General features: G+C 46.0%; 1 protein-coding gene across 1 annotated transcript in view; it reads left to right on the top strand.

Moving 5' to 3' along the window:
* LOC146856335 (intercellular adhesion molecule 1-like) overlaps nucleotides 1-21,605 on the top strand; it is a 218,971-nt gene that overhangs the window by 172,613 nt on the left and 24,753 nt on the right. Inside the window, exon 4 of the mRNA XM_085654439.1 lies at nucleotides 1,259-1,501. Within this exon, the coding sequence (XP_085510565.1) occupies nucleotides 1,259-1,501 (243 nt within the window). The remainder of the gene's footprint in view (nucleotides 1-1,258; nucleotides 1,502-21,605) is intronic.

The raw sequence follows: 21,605 nt of genomic DNA, 5'->3' as shown, positions 1-21,605 counted from the left end.
CAAGTTTTTTCCTGGCTTGAGAAATCGATATGGCACCAAATTACTTTTTTAAGACACACACAAGTCTGTAGCTTAAAGTGTCTGGCAGACAGTATGCGACAAGATTTCTATACTATGGGAATCATTTATGCTACTTTGCGCTCTCATAACATATATCTGTAACTGTGAATGCTTTCTTTACAAGAACATCTGCCTTATCATAGTGTAGTCATTAATTCTGCACACGGCTCATCCTATCTAAGCCTGTGGCTGCGACTCAATAGTAGGGCTGCACCTACTATGCAGGGGAAGATACCTTTCCAGAGATCAAGTAGCGTCAACATTTTAAATCACAGTCCTCAGCCCAAGAAGAAGTCAAAACTTAACTGTCCATAAAATGAATAAAATTATGGATCTCACCAGAGCAGACAGTATTTATTACAGGAGAGACATATCCTTAATGTTATTTTAAACATTAATGCTTGATCATGGTAATGCAATATATGTGGGCACGTGCACCTGGCTACTTTTCTAAATCGCAAGCAGCTGGTACGAAATGCAACTGCAAGCTTACTGGTAGATCTGGGGAACCTGATAACACATCTGACTGTGGAAGCCTTTCACTAGCTGTCAGCATTAGATTGTTCTATATTCTTATCCCAGTATGTTGCAGAAGGCCATATATCAAATTGAGCTCCCCTTTCTAATGTCCTAATGTTCACTGTAAGCCAAGAGATCCTCTACAGCTACATTTCCAGTCCTCCAAATAATTCCAAATACCAAGGCTGTGGAATCCTAAATCCACCTCATGCCTCTTTATTCCACTACCAGACACTCCCTACCCATTTTTCTCACTCTTGCAGGTTTCTCCCTTTGTGACGGATTTTCCATCTTTCTCTTTCAGTGTTATCTGGGTTTCTGGGTTTTTCCTTCTCTTTACTCGATAAATATTTGATGAGGAAAACTAAGAGCCGGTCTCCAAAAAAGAGGGCCGGTGACTCCCACCACAGCCACAGGCTCAAAGTAACCACTGATTATCATACCTAAGTATACTTCAGCAGTTCATGATAGGAGGATGGTCCACGGCCTGCACCCTCAACCCCCCACGAGTGGCCAACCCCCAGGCCATGCACAGCCAATGACAGTGCAGCGGGAGGTTGGACACAGGGAATATTATGTGGCAGATCAAATATTCCAGTGTGCACCACATCTTCCCATCAGCTGCCACTCGGGTGAAGATCTCTGATTCAGTATATTGTGTGATCCCTGTTCCTTACAGATGCGCCAGGCTTCACTGAAGATGGCTGCCAGAGCAACCAAACACTAAGAGAAGGGGAATTGAACGTGGTTTTATGCAGTGCTGTCGGAAAGCCTACCCCTGAGGTCAGTTGTTCCAAGGACACATCGACGTACCCAAAAGGAATATTGGCTGAAGTCACAGGAAATCATTCTGGCAAATACACATGCAGAGCTAAGAACAAACTCGACATTGCTAAGAAAATGATCACCGTCTCAGTTCAAGGTAAAATATGTTTATTTTATCAATATCTATCTAAACTTGTTTGTTTTTGTTCTCTTTTTTGCAATGCATCTCTTGCTATGCGATTCCTGGCCTTTGAGCTCGATTACAGTATGCCTGTTTAACATTTTTCTTTACTAACCTCTTTACTTAGTGAGAATCTTTATTCTCAGTTTTCTCTTATTAAGGATAATTCTCTTTCCCATTCAGTTTTCTGTACCCAACTTCATTGGCCTACCAAATATTGATGCTTATTTCTCGGATGTAATCCACTACCCACCGCAAAGTGCATCGTTACCTTACCATTCATTCTGGGATACATGGAATCAATGTATTTAACATCATCCACTACATCTAACACACTGTCAAATACTGTTCAACAATTGCCAGTCGGTAGAGTTCCACAACTCTATACACCAGACTACATGCCACTGTATACAACTTTTAATATAGTACTCCAACACTCTACATAGAAGCAATCAAGTAAATACACATCCCATCATGTTAGATAATATGTCACATATTATCACAACATAGTAATTCTCCCTTCCACAAACCACGCATCATAACACTCAAACTACAGCACCGTTCCCCACAACATGACATCAAACAATTACAACTTAATCAATCCATCAATCGCCTGATTTATAAAGCGCACAGCTACTCAAACAGTGTCCAGGTGCTGCTTAAACTCATTGACCAACTGTACCAAAAGCAAATTACTGATACGTCACCTCAAACAGCCAGTTTTTAAGGTGGAGTTTGAAGGCAAGTTTGTCCTTCAGCACCCATGCATGGAAAAGAAGGGAATTCCACGAGAAGGCAGCAGGAAAAGAAAAGGAGGAGGCACCCCATGTTTTCCTCTTTATTCTCGGGACCACCGCCAACATGGCGTCAGAAGAGCGCAGAGGTCTTGCCAGAGAGTATGGAATAATCCTCTTATGCGGGTACCACGGCCCTGCCTGTTGGAAGGCTCTATGGCCCACCATAAGCCCTTTAAGCCATACTCTCTCCTTGATGGGAAGCCAATGTAGCTCTTTAAGATGATGCTGAATATATGGTGGCTTTTTGGCAGTTTTAATAGAAGCTGAGCTGCAAAGTTCTGTACCAGCTGGAGTCTTCTAAGTTGGTATGCCGGTAGGCCCCAGTAAAGAGAGTTGGGGTAGTCAAGCCGAGAAGTGATAAGGGCACATATTACCATCCTCTGATACTGCATATGTAATGGATACACAAATTTCTTTAGCAATTTTAGAAGATCGAAACAAACGCCCACCACGCCATCCACTTGTGGGCCAAAAGAAGCCGTGTTGTCAAATGTTACCCCTAGATTCCACGTTATGATGGCAGCGGGACAAGACTGGGCCAGCATTGACCATCCCAAATTGGAGAGAGGTATGCCAAATTGCAAGATTTCTGTTTCGCTTTTGTTACATCGCAAATTGCAAGACACATCCACTGGAGCCTGAGTGTAAGGCAGGCCTTGAAACTACTCAAGACGTTTGGTACATATCTGTTCAAAGTAATGACGTCTGCGTGTCATCGGCGTAGGACACCACCTGAATGCCAACAGATTCCACCAGTGCAGCCAGAGGGGTCATATAAATATTGAACAGTGTCGGGCTCAAAGCAGAGCTCCAAAGATCTCCAAACTTTAAGGGCTTGGGATCAGAGGCATAAGGTGACATCCAGACCTGTTGGCTTCTGTCAGACAGAAATGATTAGATCCAAGCCATCGTGGATCTCCTAATGCCTATATTTTCTAACAGTTCTAGAAGAGTAATATGAGACACTGTGTCGAAAGCTGCGGATAGATCTATAAGAAGCAATGTGACCTGTTTCCGTAGATATACTGCCAAGTTAATGGTGTCAGTGACTTCTACAAGGGTGGATTTCATGCTATAACCTGGGTGGAAGACCAGTTGAAGCGTAATTTACAGCATGTTGCCAAAGGGAATATCATATTAAACAATTCTTGTTTATATGAATGGCAGCGGTGCACTGGGCATTATTGAAAGATCCAAGAGCCCCATAGCGATCAGCATACCCATGACATCTCAACATAATGTTCCTACTAATTGGGCAGAGCTAACTAGACCGCACATGCGCTGTCAGTTGGGAGGTACCCTGCGATTTACAAAGAAAATAGAGATGCTTGGAGCAAGCACGTTGCTTCCATTGGTGGTTTTCTTTGTCACTCTCATGTGCCTGCTTCTTATTGGTGTCCCAGCATGTCAGGCTTTTCTTTGTCCCTTCCATGGAGAATTGTTTCTTCACAAACTGTTTGACTGGCTGTCATCGCTGCTTCCACTGCTTTCTTTTCAAGCACTACTTTTAACTTTTGTTTGATGCACTTCATTAGAGTGCGTGTGTTTTGGGCCATCTCCACTCATGTACGTCACTCCCTCTATACTCCATGTTGCTCTATGCTGTTCGACTGTTTCTCCCCAGCCCCTCCCTCTTATGCTCGCCTATGTGCGTCTCCCCATTGCTTCACTGCACCTGCACTACCCTATTGCTCTCCCTCTACCTCCTTCGCTCCTGCCCTCCCTCAGTGTCAAAGACTTTTGTGTTTAAAAAAAAAAAACTTTGGCCATGCTGCACAGTTCGAGGAGGCTGTGCAGTGCGACTAAAAAATATTGGCAAAGCCAATAGGTCAAAGGAAGCGATTTATTGGCTTTGTCACTGATAGTTTTTGAAAGCTGCCCTAATTACAGAAACTAACTAGAAGAGTCCTATGCCTTCAGTGTAGGCTAGAATGAAGAAAGGTACAGCAAGGGAGGAAGTAACAGGGGAAAATGCGGAAAAATGAACAGAACAAAAAGAAAGGGCGGGAGGGACGGCTTCAGAGGGTTAAAGAAGAAATAAATAATATGATAGGCATCACCCAGGGTGAGGCATCAAAATATTCCTCCTGTCTCGCCCCTTCTATGAGGCAGCTATTTGGCTGCATGGGGCAGTTGGCCAAGGTTAGGCGGAGGGTATGCAACAGCCGAAAGAGTGGCTTTCGGAGTGTAATGGAGCCATCAGGCTGCCCGATTGGCTCGTGTGTCAGGTCAGTGTGTAGGCTGGTTATTTGGCTGTTTGTGAGCCTGTTTTTATGGTTGATTTCCCACATATTGAAAAAACATTGCTTGCAGTGCAAACTTACAACCAGAAGAAAAGGAAATTGAGTGTCTCTACCCTTTGATTTCAAGAGAAGTACAAAATTACTTGTTGTCTTGTTTAATTTTTTTTCGCCATTTTTCTTTGGTAATAGTTGATTCAAGTTTTGCAGAAAGATCTCATTCTCATATGTAATTTTTATACTGTTGATGTGTAGTAAAACAGTTGACGCGTGTTTCCATCCCTGTGTGGCTATACTTAGCCTGGGGCTTTCTCAAGGCTGCAAAGTTGAAGAACGTGTGCATATAGTTATTAATTCTCTGTGAAGTAATTTTGATTCTCTGTATGCCAATCATTTTGGCGTGTGTGAGGTCCAACACCATGAGTAAGCGGTTTATATTTCCCACATGTGTACAATGATTACTTCATAAAACTGAGATAGTGGTGCATAAAATTGTGATCAACCAAAGTGCTAGTGGTAATATGAAAAAATGAGCATGTTAGTTTTAAAATTCTTTCTGATAGCTACTGGCATGCAACTCTTTTGTGGACGGTATATTATTACCAATATTGAAAGAAAAGAAAAGGAAAGAAGAACTGAAATTTTAAAACTAACTAACACTCATTTTTTTGTTTAGCCACTATCGCTTTGGGTGATGACAATTTTATGCACCACTCTCTCAGTTTTATGAACTAATCATTTCACACACGTGCCTGGACACTCACACGTGGGCAATATAAACAGCTCACTCATTGTGTGGGACCTCACACACAAGGCCAGACTGGCCATAGCGGGCACCGGGCGTTTCCCCGGGAGGCCGCTAGGGTGGGGGCCGGTTTTGCCACCCTGGGGGCCGTTTTTGTTACCGGGGGTTGGCAATATCAGCCCCCAGTAACAAAATCGTCAGAAACCGGCCCTCACAAACTGCTCAGCTGCACTCCCCCTCACCCCAAGGGGGGATGCAGCTGAGCAGTTTGCCAGGGCCGGTTTCTGTTCCCAGTCCGGCCCTGATCACACAGGCCAAAATGATTGACATACAGGGAATCAAAAACAATTCACATGTGTGTTCAAACCTATCTGAGAATTAATAACCATAGCCATGCTTTGTTCAACTTTTCAGCCTTGAGAAAACCCCAGGCTATTAATATAGCTATGCAGGGTGGCGAAACACGCATCGGGTGATTTACTATACATCAACAGAATAAAAAAATACATATCAGAATGAGCTCTTTCTGTAAAGCTGGAATCAACTGTTAGCAAAGAACAATGAAAACAAAATAGAAAAACAAAAACAAGACAACAAGTAATTTTGTGTTTCTCTTGAAATCAACGGGTAGAGACACTCAATTTCTTTTTCTTATCTGACTGCAAAGAGGCTAAGCAGGTCCAAACCTCGAGTGAACTACCCCCACAAATGGGTATTTTTCCACAGGCTGAGGGTACTGCCCTCCGATGCACTATAAATCTTGAAACCATGTAGTCTCCCATACCTTGCAAACCACCAACACAGCTTGTCTTTACAAGTTCACAACTGACAATTTGCTAAAATGGCCAACTTTTTAGATAACTAATTCACAAAGGTGTGGCCACTTTCATTTTGGTGCCTGGACATATTTTGTGTCCTAGTCCGACTCTGGCCATCACACAGGTTCTTCAAAAAAAATTGTCTGCAAAGAAATAATGTTTTGTTGCTATCCAACACCAGCCGTCTCACAAGTCTCCTCAAGGTAGACACGATTCTCAAGGGACAAAAGTTCCTTACAGACCTCGTGTAGGCAATGGATTTCCACTTTTGTATCACCACTCACGGTTGTAGAGAAAATAGAAGCCTCTTTTCCATGTATAGCGATTCCCAGCTCAGGAAAGCTGCTTCCTATGTCTCACCTACAGACAGGCTTTCAGTTGTATTTTGTCGAAGACCCATTGTATATAACACCAAAACTTACAGTGGGCTTTTAGCTGCCCCATTGCTTATCATTAGTTGGCTTTCTTGTCACTCCCATTTGCTTGCTTCCTACTTGATGACTTTGCTTCCTCATCTTGGGCCATATGTAGGTAGCCCAATACCGGTCGGTAACGGCCGATTTTCGGTAATTATACCGTTACCGACCGGTATTTAGGCTTTTGATATGTAGGGGGATCATTTCTGTATTCGGTAATTTACCGAATCGGTAAAATTACCGAATCGGTAATTTTACCGATTCGGTAAATACCGAATACAGAAATGAGATGTAGGGGGAGTGTGTGGTGGGTGTTGGGATTCGTTATTTACCACCAACTGAAAGTTGGTGGTAAATGACGAATGACTCAGTAAATGCATTTTGTGGCCCTTAGGTGTGTGCAATGTGGCAGACACACATGCCCTCAGGGCATGTATGTGTGCCACATGTGCACACATGCAGGAATCAGGGGTGCAACAGTGTGTCAATGTGACACCCTGCCACCCTTGATTGAGCTCCCCCCATTACCGATTCGGTATTTACCGATTCGGTAATGGTAACTGGCTTCCCATTGATTCCTATGGGCCTCCTGGTCCATAGGAATCATTGAGATACAGGTTAACATTACCGAATCGGTAAATACCGATTCTAAAATACCGACACTTACCGAATCGGTATTTTTTTACCTACATTACATTTACCGATTCATAAATACCGAATCGGTAAAATTCGGTATTTAAGAATCGGTAAATGTAATTTACCTACATAAGGCCCCTTGTGTTTGTCCCTCTCCAGCAGCATCTTTTTAATTATTATTTTAAATAGATTATGTATATCCTTCCACCGCTCACATTCAATTTTCTTTCAGTCGTCCATGCGACTGCATGTTTTTCTTGCTCTTGCCCTCATTTGGTGATTTGCTATTCAGTTCCAGGCTCCCTGCCTACACTGTTGCTCACTTCTACTTCTACCCCAAACCATCCATTGCTTCACCCATCCATCCCTGGGTTTTTAATTAATTTCTTCTTTGCCCATGCATCAAGCACTTCCATAGCTCTCCCACTTCCAATGTCAAGTTCTTTTAAAGAATGTTTATTTATATATCTTATTTGAGGGCCAGAATGCTCATGTCAAAAATGACATTCTTTATTTACCTCTCCAAGTTTGGCATCCGTCATATTGGAGTGCTAAATAGAAAACAATAAACCAAATGGCAGCTTTGACACGCCTTATGTACATGCATGCTTGGTATAACGCATACGCAGGCATACATCATCACACTGTGCGTGCTGCTGTAGCATTATGATGCATGCAAGCCATTTCACTGTTTTTCATTTCTTTTCTTGCCAATGATGTACAGCATTAGGTGAAGACATATGGTTTTGCTGATGCTGTTCTGCATTGGCAAAAGGCACTGGCAAAACCAATATGTTGAAAAAGTAGTTCTTTATTGTTTTCTTCTCATGATTATTTTAGGGTCCTTGCTTGCTTAGCATGCCTCAGGTGCGGAATAGGCAGTAACTACCCTGGGCAGAAGCCTGTAGGCCTTCATTACCAGCGCTGCGTCAGAGTGCCCACAGGGGCAAAGCACAGCTCAACGATTGCAAACATCACCTCTGTACAGTCAATATTAGCTGTTAGCTTATGGAGACCTAACACACATAAATTTGTTGCTCACCATGCATTTCCTAAAGCCTCATGTTTGCTCTCTTACAAAGTCATGGCATTAAGACACGATCATGACACCAGTAGAGCATGCACCTCCTTCTGCGCTGGCTCCATGTGCCCTTCTGAATCCTGTGGTTGGGATTCGAGGTAACGCTAGACTCAACTCCCTTGAATATGTCAACTGCATGTTTCATTAGAGTCTCAAGTGCTTTCAATGGCTGCATTGGAATCAAATTCTTCCTCAGCCTCTTCGGCTATCTCATTTGGGACTGGATGGAGCCTTACTTCTCCCTTTTTTATGGTTTGTCCACCACAGTTGGTTACGGTCACTATGCAGACAATCCACTGTGTGGTGCATAATGTTACCAGCTTATCCACTTGCGAGTATTTTGGGAAGGGACAAAAAGGGTCACTTCACTGCAGTTGGAATGGTCTAGCTGCTCCCCAGCTGCATACAATTGTTTGAGTATCTTTCTTTCCCCCACTGCCTCATGTCCCTGAGTGGGACTTTCACCAATGAGGAAAGGATGTGACACAGCCTTGTGTTTTCCTGTTGTATCTAAAGGGTAGGACAGTACTAAGTGACAGTGGTGAAGCACATTTCTGAAACCTCTCCTACTGAGTGTGATACCTCATCTGGCTGGAGAAAACAGGCCAGTTAATGCCAGTGGCAGCTGGTGATCTTTGGAAGTGGTAAGGCATAATACATGCCCTGAATTCCAGAAAGTGAGCATCAGACTTCTAGAAGAGCTAGGGTGGTTCTTCCCAATTCCAAGAATTACCTCTAGCATGCCAGAGTGGACATTTTGCTATCAATGTCCTATGTGTCAAGAATTACCTATTGTGCACCTGTGACAGCCTTTTGCCATCACACACTCGCACACACATTCTGGCTCATGCTGACTTACATTCACATGCGCATTCATTCTCACTCACGTCAATTGCACTCTGATTCTCAACCACAATTGCACTCTCTATTTCTCACTTATTTCCACTCGCTCAATCTCGCCCCATTTCACTCACACTCTTTCACTCATCTGTATAGTCATACTCCCAAAAGCACACACCCGCAGGCTTTTGTTCACTTACACTCATTCATTCTCCCTCTCTGTCACTCTCACTCACACTGACTTGCACACACTCTTACTTTCAATATCCCACTAGTTCTTGCTCACCCACTTATTCTCATTGAATTACAGCCACTGTCACTCACTCTCACTTATTCACATTCACTTCCCATCACTCACTCTCACACATACACAGACACAAAGGTTATCACGAACACACATTCACAAACTACTCTACATGCACACATTTGAGATATTTCCCCAACGTCTTCACCTACCTGCACCTGTCTACTCCTCAGCAGGATAGACCCACAGGGCAAACACACAGAGGCCTGCTAAATCAATCACTGAAGTAGGAAACGGAAAGCTGAAGCTCGTGCACGCTCTGGCTTTCAGCCTCTTTCTTTTCCATCTCACCTTCTCCAAATTCCACTCAGGATGGGGTCACTCTGGTTCCTGACCTCAAGCCACCATGTGAGGAGATGGAGCAGAGTGAGGACACAGCCTGATTGAAGTGTAGCCCCAGGTGTAGTGTCGGCGGAGGTACTACGCAGACACGTGTGAGGGTTCAATACACATGTTTATTCCACACGACCTACTCTGTCGGTAGCCTGCCTCTAACTGAAACTGTACGTTCCCGGGCTATCCCTGGCCCCGCCTTGATCCCGCCCCTCCATGCCTCCTGGTCCGAGGCGGTCCTAGCATCCGTCTAATTCAGCCCCACATTACACCTCCCCCTTTCTTAACAAAATTCAAAGCGCTCATCCTGAATACGTTATGTATACCAAATAACATTAACATAGTTACAGTTCCTCGATCAGCCGACTCGGCCTCTGGATGTGCCGGCGGGTGCGACTGTTGACTTCAGTACGATCACTGCTTCCTTCATTAGAGACCACTTCTGGTGTCAGAGTGCTGGTCTCAGTTCCACGAGTACTGGTTTCCCTTTGGATGGGACTACCAAGAGACTCTCGCACCTTGGGGCTACACTTCTGAAAGTGAGCCACGTTCCGGGCTATTCTCTTGTCGTCTGACTCGGCAGTGATCATGGTCCCCTTTTGTTTGACGACCACCAGAGGAGTTTCACTGAAGCGACAGTCAGTTTTTCTTTGCTGTTCCTGTTTCACCAGGACCCAATCACCTTCCTGAATCCCAGATGAAGCAGCTCGCCTGCGATGGTCCACATACGTTTTCATTTTGTCCTTTTTGAGTTGGTCCGTGCGAGCAATGTCATCAGTGTCCGAATCTGGACACACTGCCTTGTCAGGCCAATCAACCATCGGTATCCGGGTGCGTACGGGCCGGCCCAGCATTAGCGTGGCGGGACATTTCCCCGTCGTGGAATGAGGTGTGTTCCGGTACGCCCGTAGGACTTCATTGAGCGCTGTCTGAATGTCTTGCCGTGCCACCTCTGCTTGCTGAATGGCTTTCTTTAGCGTGGACATGAATCTCTCGATCATTCCATTGGCTTGCGGCCACAGAGGCGTGATTTTGCGATGTCTGAAGTTTAGATGCTTGGCGAAGTCCGCAAAATCCTGACTATTAAACAGGGGCCCATTGTCTGTTTTCACTGTTGTGGGGATGCCCCATGCAGCAAATACTTCATCCAGCACAGGTATCGTTCTTGAAGCTCTGGTGGATGATATGATGTGAGCAATGGGGAAGCGAGAGTATTCATCCATTATGGCTAAGATGTATTGTCCCGACTTAAATGGACCAAAAAAGTCTACTGCCACTTGCTGCCACACCCCCTCCGGCAGTCTGGACATTTGCAGGGGTGCAGGAGGATCAGGCCTACTGACTAGTTGGCATTGAGGACAGTCTCTCAGCGTATTTTCTACCATTTCATCAAGACCTGGAAACCACACTCGTTCCCTCAGAGCCCTTTTGGTAGCCACAATTCCGAGATGACCTTCATGGGCTAAGTTGACTACGCCCCGACAGAGACTTCTGGAGATGACAAGTCGAGTGTCCCTTAACACTAACCCATTGGGGGCCACTGACAGTTCCTCTCTCACGTGCATGAAGGCAGCCAGCTCATTTTTGTCAGCCTCTCTGTTTTGATCGTTACCTTCCAGATGTCTCCATTCATTGTGTAGCAGTCGCCTCTTCACCTCTATCAGCGTGGCGTCCTCCAGAGTAGCATCGATGATGGCGTCGACCGGGACAGCTGGTGGCCGGGCTTGGTCTGCCACAAAGCAAATGTATTCTTCTGCCACCGACGATTTGCATCGTGTTGTTACCTTGGGATGCCGAGACATGTAGTCAGCGGGATTCTCCCTTTTGCCTGGCTTGTGCACAATGGTATATGTGTACTCTTGAAGGCGAAGACCCCATCGTTCTATTCTGGGGGGCATTTTTGCCCGTGGATTGCCAAAGATGGTAATAGGAGCTTGATGATCAGTGATTAGCGTAAAGTGTTTGCCGTACACAAAAATGTGAAAGTGTTCGCAGGCCCAGACAACGGCCAAGCTCTCCTTCTCTGATTGTGAGTACGCTTTCTCGGCCTCCGTCAGACTCCTGCTCGCGTACGCGATTATGTTTCGTTGGTCTCCCTCTGATTCATATTGAGCCAGTATTGCTCCCAACCCAACTGGACTGGCGTCCACCGTAATTTCCGTTTTCTTCTTTTGATCAAAATATGCCATGTTGTCGGCAGACTCCGCAGCGGCCTTGATGTCCTTAAAGGCCCGTTCACACTCTGCTGACCACTGAAATGAGTGCCCTTGTTTCGTGAGCTGCCGCAGCGGGTAGCTGATTGTCGTGTAGTTTTGGATGTAGCGCGAACAGTAGCTAGCCATTCCAAGAAAAGATCGAACGTCCCCTACATCTCGGGGCTGGGGGTATCATTTAGCGCTGACACCTTCTCTGGGTCCGGTCTCATTCCTGCTTGCGAGAAGATGTGGCCAAAGAACTTTAGCGTGGATTTGTGGAACTCACACTTAGCTTTGTTTAGAGTGAGATTGGCTTCCAACAAGGCATGGCACACTCGCTCCAATGCAGTGTCATGATCCTGTGTGGTGGATCCGTACACGAGGATGTCATCACTGTAATTAAGAGTGTTATGAATGTGGTGGATGACCTTCCGGATGGCTTCCTGAAATATTTCGGCCGCGGATGACACGCCAAAGCTGAATCGCTTATACCGGAACAGGCCGACATGAGTGGAAAACGTCGTTATGTATCTTGATTTTTCGTGTAACTCGAGTTGGTGATACCCTTTGTTTAGATCTAATTTGGAAAATATCGTGGCTCCATTTAGTGCCGCAATCATATCACTGATATGCGGCCCTGGGTGTCTCTCTCGCTCAATGGCAGTGTTGGGCGCCCTCATGTCCACACACAACCAGTGCTTAATTTGTAAAATATGAAGTCCAGGTGCTCAAATGTTTGTCGGAGGCCACACCTACTTTTCTCCGGCTCCACCCACTTCCTCCACCGGCTCCACCCACTTAGTTTATTGGCTTCACCCACATCCGCAACTCGCACTGTTAAAAGTAACTGAAAGTAATGAACAATGAAATAGTGATGTCTGAGTTTTTCAAAACTGTTTCTGAAGCTCACTTGGATTATACCATAAAAAAAATGCGTGAGGGCGTACTTGCCTGTATACTAATGGGTGTTCTATATTTAAAAAGAGTTGGGCAGGCTTGTCAGGCACACTGAGACTTGGCGATGCCTGATATGCTAGAACAACACTGCGTTTAAAAGCATGAGTGCATTTACTAAAGCTATGGGCAACAATTCTTCTCTAGTACAGTCTTTTAAAAAAGCAATAGTTGATGGTAAAGGCAAGTGCCAAACCAGAGTAAGCCCAGGTTGTGCTCGGCTCTTGGGTTCTTATGCAAAGGTAGTACAAAATATACTGTTAGCACCCGTTTTTGCACTCCCTACAATAACCCGCAAGTACCTTTTGTTTCAAAATGATTTGCAAGGATTATGATATTGTAAGAAAACCGAGATAAAGGTTTTCACTTTCTAACATGAACATGAGAATAAACTCTTAGCTGTAGGTTGAGAAACAACTATCTATCTATCTAGGAAGAGAAAGCTACTGCAATTTTTTATGGATATCCTTCCTCTGGGATGATGTATACAAACTTTAGATTAAAAATCAATTGTTTTTTTTTAAGTGACATAATGCATGCCAGTTTGGACAAAAACACGTTGCCATGCTTTCAATATAATGACTTTCAGAAAGAGCCACACTGTTTCCATCAACATCGTCTTTCACATCAAAACGAAATATAAGTCAGTGCTTGATTACTCAAAATGCTGTCACACTGCGGTGTTCTGAGAATGACAAGCATGTAATAAAAGAGAGAAGGAAAGGCTTCGACTGAAAACGAAAAATATAAGCAAGCATCAAGATGGAGCATGTAAGAGACAAAAGGGTATTAAGAAAGAGAGGGAAAAAACAAGAAGCAATAGAGAGCAAAAACAGTCTGAGGGGCAGGGAAAGAGAGGGAGGGGCAGGAAAAGTTAGTGAAAAAAGTGTGGGAGACAGAGAAAGACAAAGAGAGACCACTTTCCAACTGTAATTGCATTAAAGGTATCTTCGTGTGGTGTATTCCTAGAGGAGGGAGTGCCTGATGCAGAGCAGGAAATGCCAGTACTTTATGACATTGTAATAGTATTTACCATTTGGCTTCAAATGACGTTAATAACAGGTATTACTTTAACATGAAAATATTAACTTGTTAAACTGCAGGATCACAAGAGGCTGTGACACCCACCAGGCCTCAAAATTGTGCCCCTCCGGGTGCTGACATGTCTTTACACTTGTAATTCTATAAGTTATCTTCTCAGATTGTACGACCTTCCCACACTTTAGGAGTGGAGTCAAGTATGAAAAGAGACCTTACAAATAGGACTGGATGTGTTTTCACGTCGCTGCAAATGTCTTATGTTCATAAAATGGCTTTGTGCTCGTCTTGTAAAGAGAACGTTCTCTTCACCATCCCGCTGCAAATTGATTATATTTAACTGCAAGGGCTAGTCAGTGGCTATGTAGACAATTAAAATCATTGCAAGACGTGGAAATCTGAAAACAAATCTGCACAGGCTGCCTGCCGCATGCAGAACTAAATAATCCAGATTCCAGCCCTTGGCAGGGCCTTAAGTTACCCGCTCCGCAGCCCTAAATTAAGTTTACACATACTACGGGAGCCTATGCAAAATGAAATCACACATCTTCTACTGTGCCTGTTTGGGAACCAGGACAACAGGACTTACCCATGGACTCGCTGACCTCTCACAGTACCAATCAAACCAACGTCAAGCCTATTTGGCCTTTTTGCCTTGATGCTGCTTAAAACCGTGTGTAGATCTGCTATTTGCATAGCTGCCAAGGTTTCAGATTGCTATGTGTGACATTTTCATCATTTTAGTGTAATTATGAGTGACATTTCACCGACTGTGAGTGACACTTTTTCACGAGCAAAATCAAGCAATGAAGACGAGGGAAACATATATATATATATATGTATATCTATATACAAGCTCCACTCCGGGAAGGATACCAACACCCACGGGGTTTTCAATCACAGCGGTGGTTTTATTTTATAGTAACAGATGCGTTTCGGATATACTCCTTCGTCAGTGTTTCACAACTAGCGCTGAGAGGCACCATCTTTTAACGTCATACTTTCAGTCATAGAAACAAATGAGGGATGGCAGCACACGTATCGTGGGCGCCATCTTGTAATGTTATACATATTGGTTGTTACACAGTTTTCAATGCAAGTGCTATACATTATAATCGTTCATTATGATAAAAACACAAGCAATTCATTATAAAATGACCCTAATAATGATTATGTTTTACCACCATTTCATACATTATCGCCGTAAATCGGCGTTTAATGACCTCCTCTGTCTTATTAATGAGGTCATCCATTTTTACATAAAAACAGACAAAAGGTGATAACGCGCATTGCGGGCACTATTGACGAGTGTTATTAATCCCCAATAGGTACGTATGCATAAATATATTATGTTGACACTGTAAAAGTAACAATAAAAGCACATCCTCACGGTGGAAGCGTAATCAATCATTTTTGTGTTAAAATCAACCATTTCCAATAATCTCCCCGTGGATCGGCAACTGGCAACCTGCTGTATCAGGTTGTCATGGTTCCCTCTATATAGTAGAAATTACACCCATTTGAGCAACGAGAAAGTCTAAGAAGATTTTAAAACTGCTGCGAAGCACTAGAAATGGAAGGTATTAGTGGACTTGTGAATGACATTTAACTGCTAACTGTGTGACATATAGAGTAACACTTTCTGATGAGAAAAACTATGTAATGAGGTGCACGGAAAGAGTTAAATATCAGAACTTATTCACAAGTTCTAATAATATCCTGTAACTGGAGCAAAACCCCTGAAATGAAAGTTTATACTAGCTTTATAATGAACTATGGGCCTCATTTATGAAAAGTGACGCATCACTGCGTGAAAACAGTGATGCGTCACTTTTCACTGCGCCCTCCCTGCGACTCCAGTGATGCGTCATATTTACAGTATGACGCATCATGTCGCAAGGAGTCACAGATACGTCAGTATTTCTGACGTATCTGTAGGCGCAAAAGTGACGCATTGCTGGAGTGTGTCACAAAAGTGACGCAACTCCAGCAATGTGTCCTTTCACATGGGGCAAGCCCCATGTGATAGGGCCTGCGTCAGTCTTACGCCTGCTGTGAGGCAGGCGTAAGATATTGACGCATTTGCACCCTAGAAGTGGCGCAGTGAAATCTCGTAGATTTCACTGCGTCACTTCTACGATGCTTACTTACGCGGGAACGCCCACCCTGCATACATTATACCTGACGCAGGGATAATGTAGCGCAGGGGTTTGCAAAGTGACGCATCTAGGTAGATGCGTCACTTTGTAAATATGGCGCATCATGGCGCATGTTTTACGCCACTGGTGCGTCACAAAAAGTGATGCACCGGTGGCGCAAAAGTGACGCAGGGGCTCATAAATGAGCCCCTATGTCTGTAAATGTTGTGGTAGGATAGCATATACTGTGTGTAATACAATTTTAAAACAATGTGAAAATTAATGTACCTACAGTCGCAGGCTGGGTCCTCGTAGCACTATAATATAGAAGTAACTAGCCACTACTGAGCCAAGAAGGCCAAACTTCTGTTCCTCTCTGGTTACAGATATTCTGCGCTGGAGATTGACTGACAATTTATCGCAATGGTGTGCACCAACTGACATTGCCATCTAGAATTAATCAAATGCTGCAGAGATCAGTACAGTCTGTAGACCGAGAATGCATGAATGACTCACCTGACTGCTGCTGGTAAACAGGCGCTGGGGAGTGTATGCTCCATACTGAGCGCTTCGCCGCTTGGTTTCGTCTTGGGCCTGAACTCTTCGGTTGGCTGGGCACGGGGGCCATGAGGGCACAAGTTCCAACAGCAGGCCTGGCGGAAGTTAAAGAGTGTGCCTGAACAGACGTCGCTGGAGCCTGCTAAGCAGCACCTGTTTTTGCTAAGAAGTGCTGTATTCTACCTGACTGGCCGGTAGTGGCACATCATTTTTGCGTGCTGTTTACCCGGCTGCCATTTGTGCCAGCCAGAGAGACCTCCACAGCACCGATCCCCCTAAATAAAAGACCTTACTGTAAAATTGAAAATAATTTCTTCGGGTAAGGAGAGACACAGCCAAGTTAAAGGTTTGTCTCTTGACCCGTTCTGTGTCGTCCTCCGCAGCAGCAGTAAATCCTCCTACGGACCACCTCCTGTGAGCTTGGTGTACTACACAACGGTCGGCACAATCTTCATGGCGCCACTTTGAAGAGCGGGCCCCGTGACGGCACAACTCTTTACTGGTATTTTACAGGCGCGAGTGATCTTAGTGTTTGGGGGCCTTCCACAAGATCATTTGGATATTATAATTTGTATGATCGACGGTCGCGGGCCTCTACTAGGCCAGGGCAGGCACTGCAGTAGTGCAACATGGACTCTTGTGAAGCCGACGGAGCTACCACCACAGTGACCGGTGTCACGCCACCAAGCTAAAAAATATAGAAACAGCGTTAGTGTGGCAATGGCATACTTACGGTTTACTCGAGGTGGGGGCTCGTGGCACTGCCTTATTAACGGGATATGCCTCTGCTTCTCAACGCCGTTTATGACTCGTGGGTGGGGTGCGGCCGCAGGGGAGTGTCAGGGCGTCACGTGGCACTCTGGAAAAAAATCTGCGCAGGCTGCCTGCAGCACACGGCCCCGCAGAACTAAATACATACAGATTTCAGCCCAATTCAGTATTCATACTCCCGCCCACCGACAACACTGAACCAAGGGCCGCGACCTCCATCGTATAATATGAATTTGGCTTAAGCAGCAGCTCTCACAGCCTCAATACTTCACCCGGACTGTCTGGAGACAAGAACAACACTTTGAGTAATAAAGAAGTCATGCCGGTGTAATATGAAGAAGCCGCCATGTGTAGACCCGGCCCTGAAAAGTAAGTGCCGGTGCTAAGCACCGGAAAGCACCGGCACAAATTAAGCACTGCACACAACCTCACCTTGTCAAGTTCGCCCTTCTTTGGCACGACAACCACCGGAGAGACCCATGGTGTAGGTCCCTCTGTCCGTTCGATGATATCTGCATCCAGCAACTCTTGTAGCTCTTGTTCAACGGCTTGTTGCAAGTGGAAAGGGATCCACCGGTGATGCTGTGCTATGGGTGCTACCTGGTCATTGATATGAACAGTTTTGGAAATTTCAGTGTCACATCAAGCTCATCATCCACGCGATACAGGCTGTCCACTAGGCGTAGTCGTTCCGCAGTTGGAAGGCTTAGGAGACAGTCAGCTTCCGGCCCTTCGATGACGTGAATGTGTGCGGGAATGGTCCGATCCCTGTACGTGAGTTGCGTTGAAAATTTCCCCAAGCATGGGAGTGGCTTTCTTGACATCCATGTATATACATGGGCAGGGCGCAGTGATGGGCGAGGTTTGATTCGCTGGTATTCTGCTACTGGCATGTAGTTCAAGGAAGCTCCACTGTCCATGGCAAACTTCGTATGATGTTTTCCCACTTGTATACTGAGTCGGGGATACTTTTTGAGTCGGTCAGGATCCGCGACCATGCATACATACTCGTTACTGTCTTGCGAGATGGCCGATAGTGACCTGGAGTCTTGAGACGACGTGTACCTTTTTTTGTGACTTTTGTATGACTGACAACTGGACTGAGAGGAACCCGTTGACGAGTCCCGCCGATCCCGTACTGCCTTGGCCTGATGTCTGCTGCCAGCCGATCGAGAAGCCCTGTCATGGCCTCTTGATGTGCGCCTTCTGTGATTACCGCAGACATTTTCAAAGTGATTTTCCCCTCCGCACTTACGGCACTCCTGACCCATGGCGGGACACCCATCTGTGTGAGGAAAATCATACCCACAGCGGTAGCACTTGAGCTGCTGATCCCTCCTTCTGTTGTTACGACTGGAGCTGCGATGTCTCCTACGCACGACTGTTGTGCCCTCTTGTCACTAGACGGCCTGTGTTTCGCCGGTGAGCGTCTGAGTCCGGTGCGTGATTGAATTCTGAAGGCTTGCTCACACTTCTCACCTCTCCCAGCCTCCATTTTCTTTGCATGTTCTTCCGCTTGGTCATGCACACGCGTCATCTCTTCTATCTCATCGAGGGAATAGCTCTTTTTTAGCAACTTCCTTCTCAACAATTCTGATAGGCACCCCTCAATGACCCGCAGGCGCAGAGCATCCTCTGTCGAGAAGGAATCAAATTTGCAGTAACGAGCCAAGCGTCTGAGGCGGGTGATGAATGAGCTCATGGGCTCATCTTTCTCTTGAGCAGTGAGATTGAAGGTGTACCACCACCTGCGACCCTTTCATAAAATCCTCGAAGTCCTCGAGCCATTCTTTCCATCGGAGGCCCATGCCTCCACCAATTTCAAGGACCAACTTCTCAGGTGGGTGCAGGAAAGACACTCCAAGCATGCCCAACTGCCCAGCAGTAGGCGATGTAGACCCAGACTGGCGGACCGGTGACGTCAACATGGCAGGGACCGTTTGCCACCGTTGATGGTGCTTTTGATACGATTTCCTTTAATGCTACCAATGCTTGATGATTGTCCAGGCTTGCAATTGCATGCGTCAATGCTTGATGCCACCGTCAACGTGATGTTACCAATGCTTGATGGTTTTCTGAACTTGCACTTGCTTGTGTCAATGCTTGTTGCTACTGTCGCTTTACTGTTACCAATGCTTGATGGTTCGCTTGGGCTTGCAATTGCTTGTGTCAATGCTTGTTGCTACTTTCCGTTTAATGTTACCAATGCTTGATGATTTTCAGGCTTGCAATTGCATGTGTCAATGCTTGATGCCACTGTCAGCGTGATGTTACCAATGCTTGATGGTTTTTCTGAACTTGCACTTGCTTGTGTCAATGCTTGTTGCTACTTTCGCTTTACTGTTACCAATGCTTGATGATTTTCAGGGCTTGCAGTTGCTTGTGTCAATGCTTGTTGCTCAACTCAGCCTCTGCCTGATTTAAAGATGGCCGCCGGCATGACCTCGCAGGGGATAGGTGCAGGCGCCTGACCCAAAGATGGCCGCCTCAGTTGCACACGCCCCTCCAGGCTCGATCTCCCCACGCAGGCCACAGCTCTCCAACCAGTCCAAGCACAATGCTCCACGCGTGCACGCTAGGGAAGGCACTCACCACGAGTCTTCCAGTTCCAGGCAGCACATGATAGGGGTGGGCACCCTGATCGTTATCTCGTCTTCTCCATGCGCGGGACCACCACGCAGAGTCTCACCGAGAGGGGAGACACTTCGGCTGCACACACGCACGCCGGCTCTCGGTTCCACAGGCACAGTCACGACAGGCTGAACCACAATGAGCGACCGGGGTAGGCACCCGTGTCGCGGCCCTCACACACAGACGCGAGCGGGGTAGGCTCCTGACTCGCGCTGAACCGCCGCCCTGAGCGCTCTCCTCTCACGTCGCTGTTCCAGGCAGCTTCTCCCTCCGGGCATGCACCACGCGCTTCGTGGCCCACCTTCATCGCCAGCTGTAGTGTCGGCGGAGGTACTACGCAGACACGTGTGAGGGTTCAATACACATGTTTATTCCACACGACCTACTCTGTCGGTAGCCTGCCTCTAACTGAAACTGTATGTTCCTGGGCTATCCCTGGCCCCGCCTTGATCCCGCCCCTCCATGCCTCCTGGTCCGAGGCGGTCCTAGCATCCGTCTAATTCAGCCCCACATTACACCTCCCCCTTTCTTAACAAAATTCAAAGCGCTCATCCTGAATACGTTATGTATACCAAATAACATTAACATAGTTACAGTTCCTCGATCAGCCGACTCGGCCTCTGGATGTGCCGGCGGGTGCGACTGTTGACTTCAGTACGATCACTGCTTCCTTCATTAGAGACCACTTCTGGTGTCAGAGTGCTGGTCTCAGTTCCACGAGTACTGGTTTCCCTTTGGATGGGACTACCAAGAGACTCTCGCACCTTGGGGCTACACTTCTGAAAGTGAGCCACGTTCCGGGTTATTCTCTTGTCGTCTGACTCGGCAGTGATCATGGTCCCCTTTTGTTTGACGACCACCAGAGGAGTTTCACTGAAGCGACAGTCAGTTTTTCTTTGCTGTTCCTGTTTCACCAGGACCCAATCACCTTCCTGAATCCCAGATGAAGCAGCTCGCCTGCGATGGTCCGCATACGTTTTCATTTTGTCCTTTTTGAGTTGGTCCGTGCGAGCAATGTCATCAGTGTCCGAATCTGGACACACTGCCTTGTCAGGCCAATCAACCATCGGTATCCGGGTGCGTACGGGCCGGCCCAGCATTAGCGTGGCGGGACATTTCCCCGTCGTGGAATGAGGTGTGTTCAGGTACGCCCGTAGGACTTCATTGAGCGCTGTCTGAATGTCTTGCCGTGCCACCTCTGCTTGCTGAATGGCTTTCTTTAGCGTGGACATGAATCTCTCGATCATTCCATTGGCTTGCGGCCACAGAGGCGTGATTTTGCGATGTCTGAAGTTTAGATGCTTGGCGAAGTCCGCAAAATCCTGACTATTAAACAGGCGCCCATTGTCTGTTTTCACTGTTGTGGGGATGCCCCATGCAGCAAATACTTCATCCAGCACAGGTATCGTTCTTGAAGCTCTGGTGGATGATATGATGTGAGCAATGGGGAAGCGAGAGTATTCATCCATTATGGCTAAGATGTATTGTCCCGACTTAAATGGACCAAAAAAGTCTACTGCCACTTGCTGCCACTTGCTGCCACACCCCCTCCGGCAGTCTGGACATTTGCAGGGGTGCAGGAGGA

Source organism: Triturus cristatus, chromosome 4_1, assembly GCF_964204655.1.
Source record: "Triturus cristatus chromosome 4_1, aTriCri1.1, whole genome shotgun sequence".
NCBI lineage: Eukaryota > Metazoa > Chordata > Amphibia > Caudata > Salamandridae > Triturus > Triturus cristatus.
The sequence above is the reverse complement of the archived record's forward strand: the minus strand, read 5'-3'. Positions and strand labels throughout refer to the sequence as shown.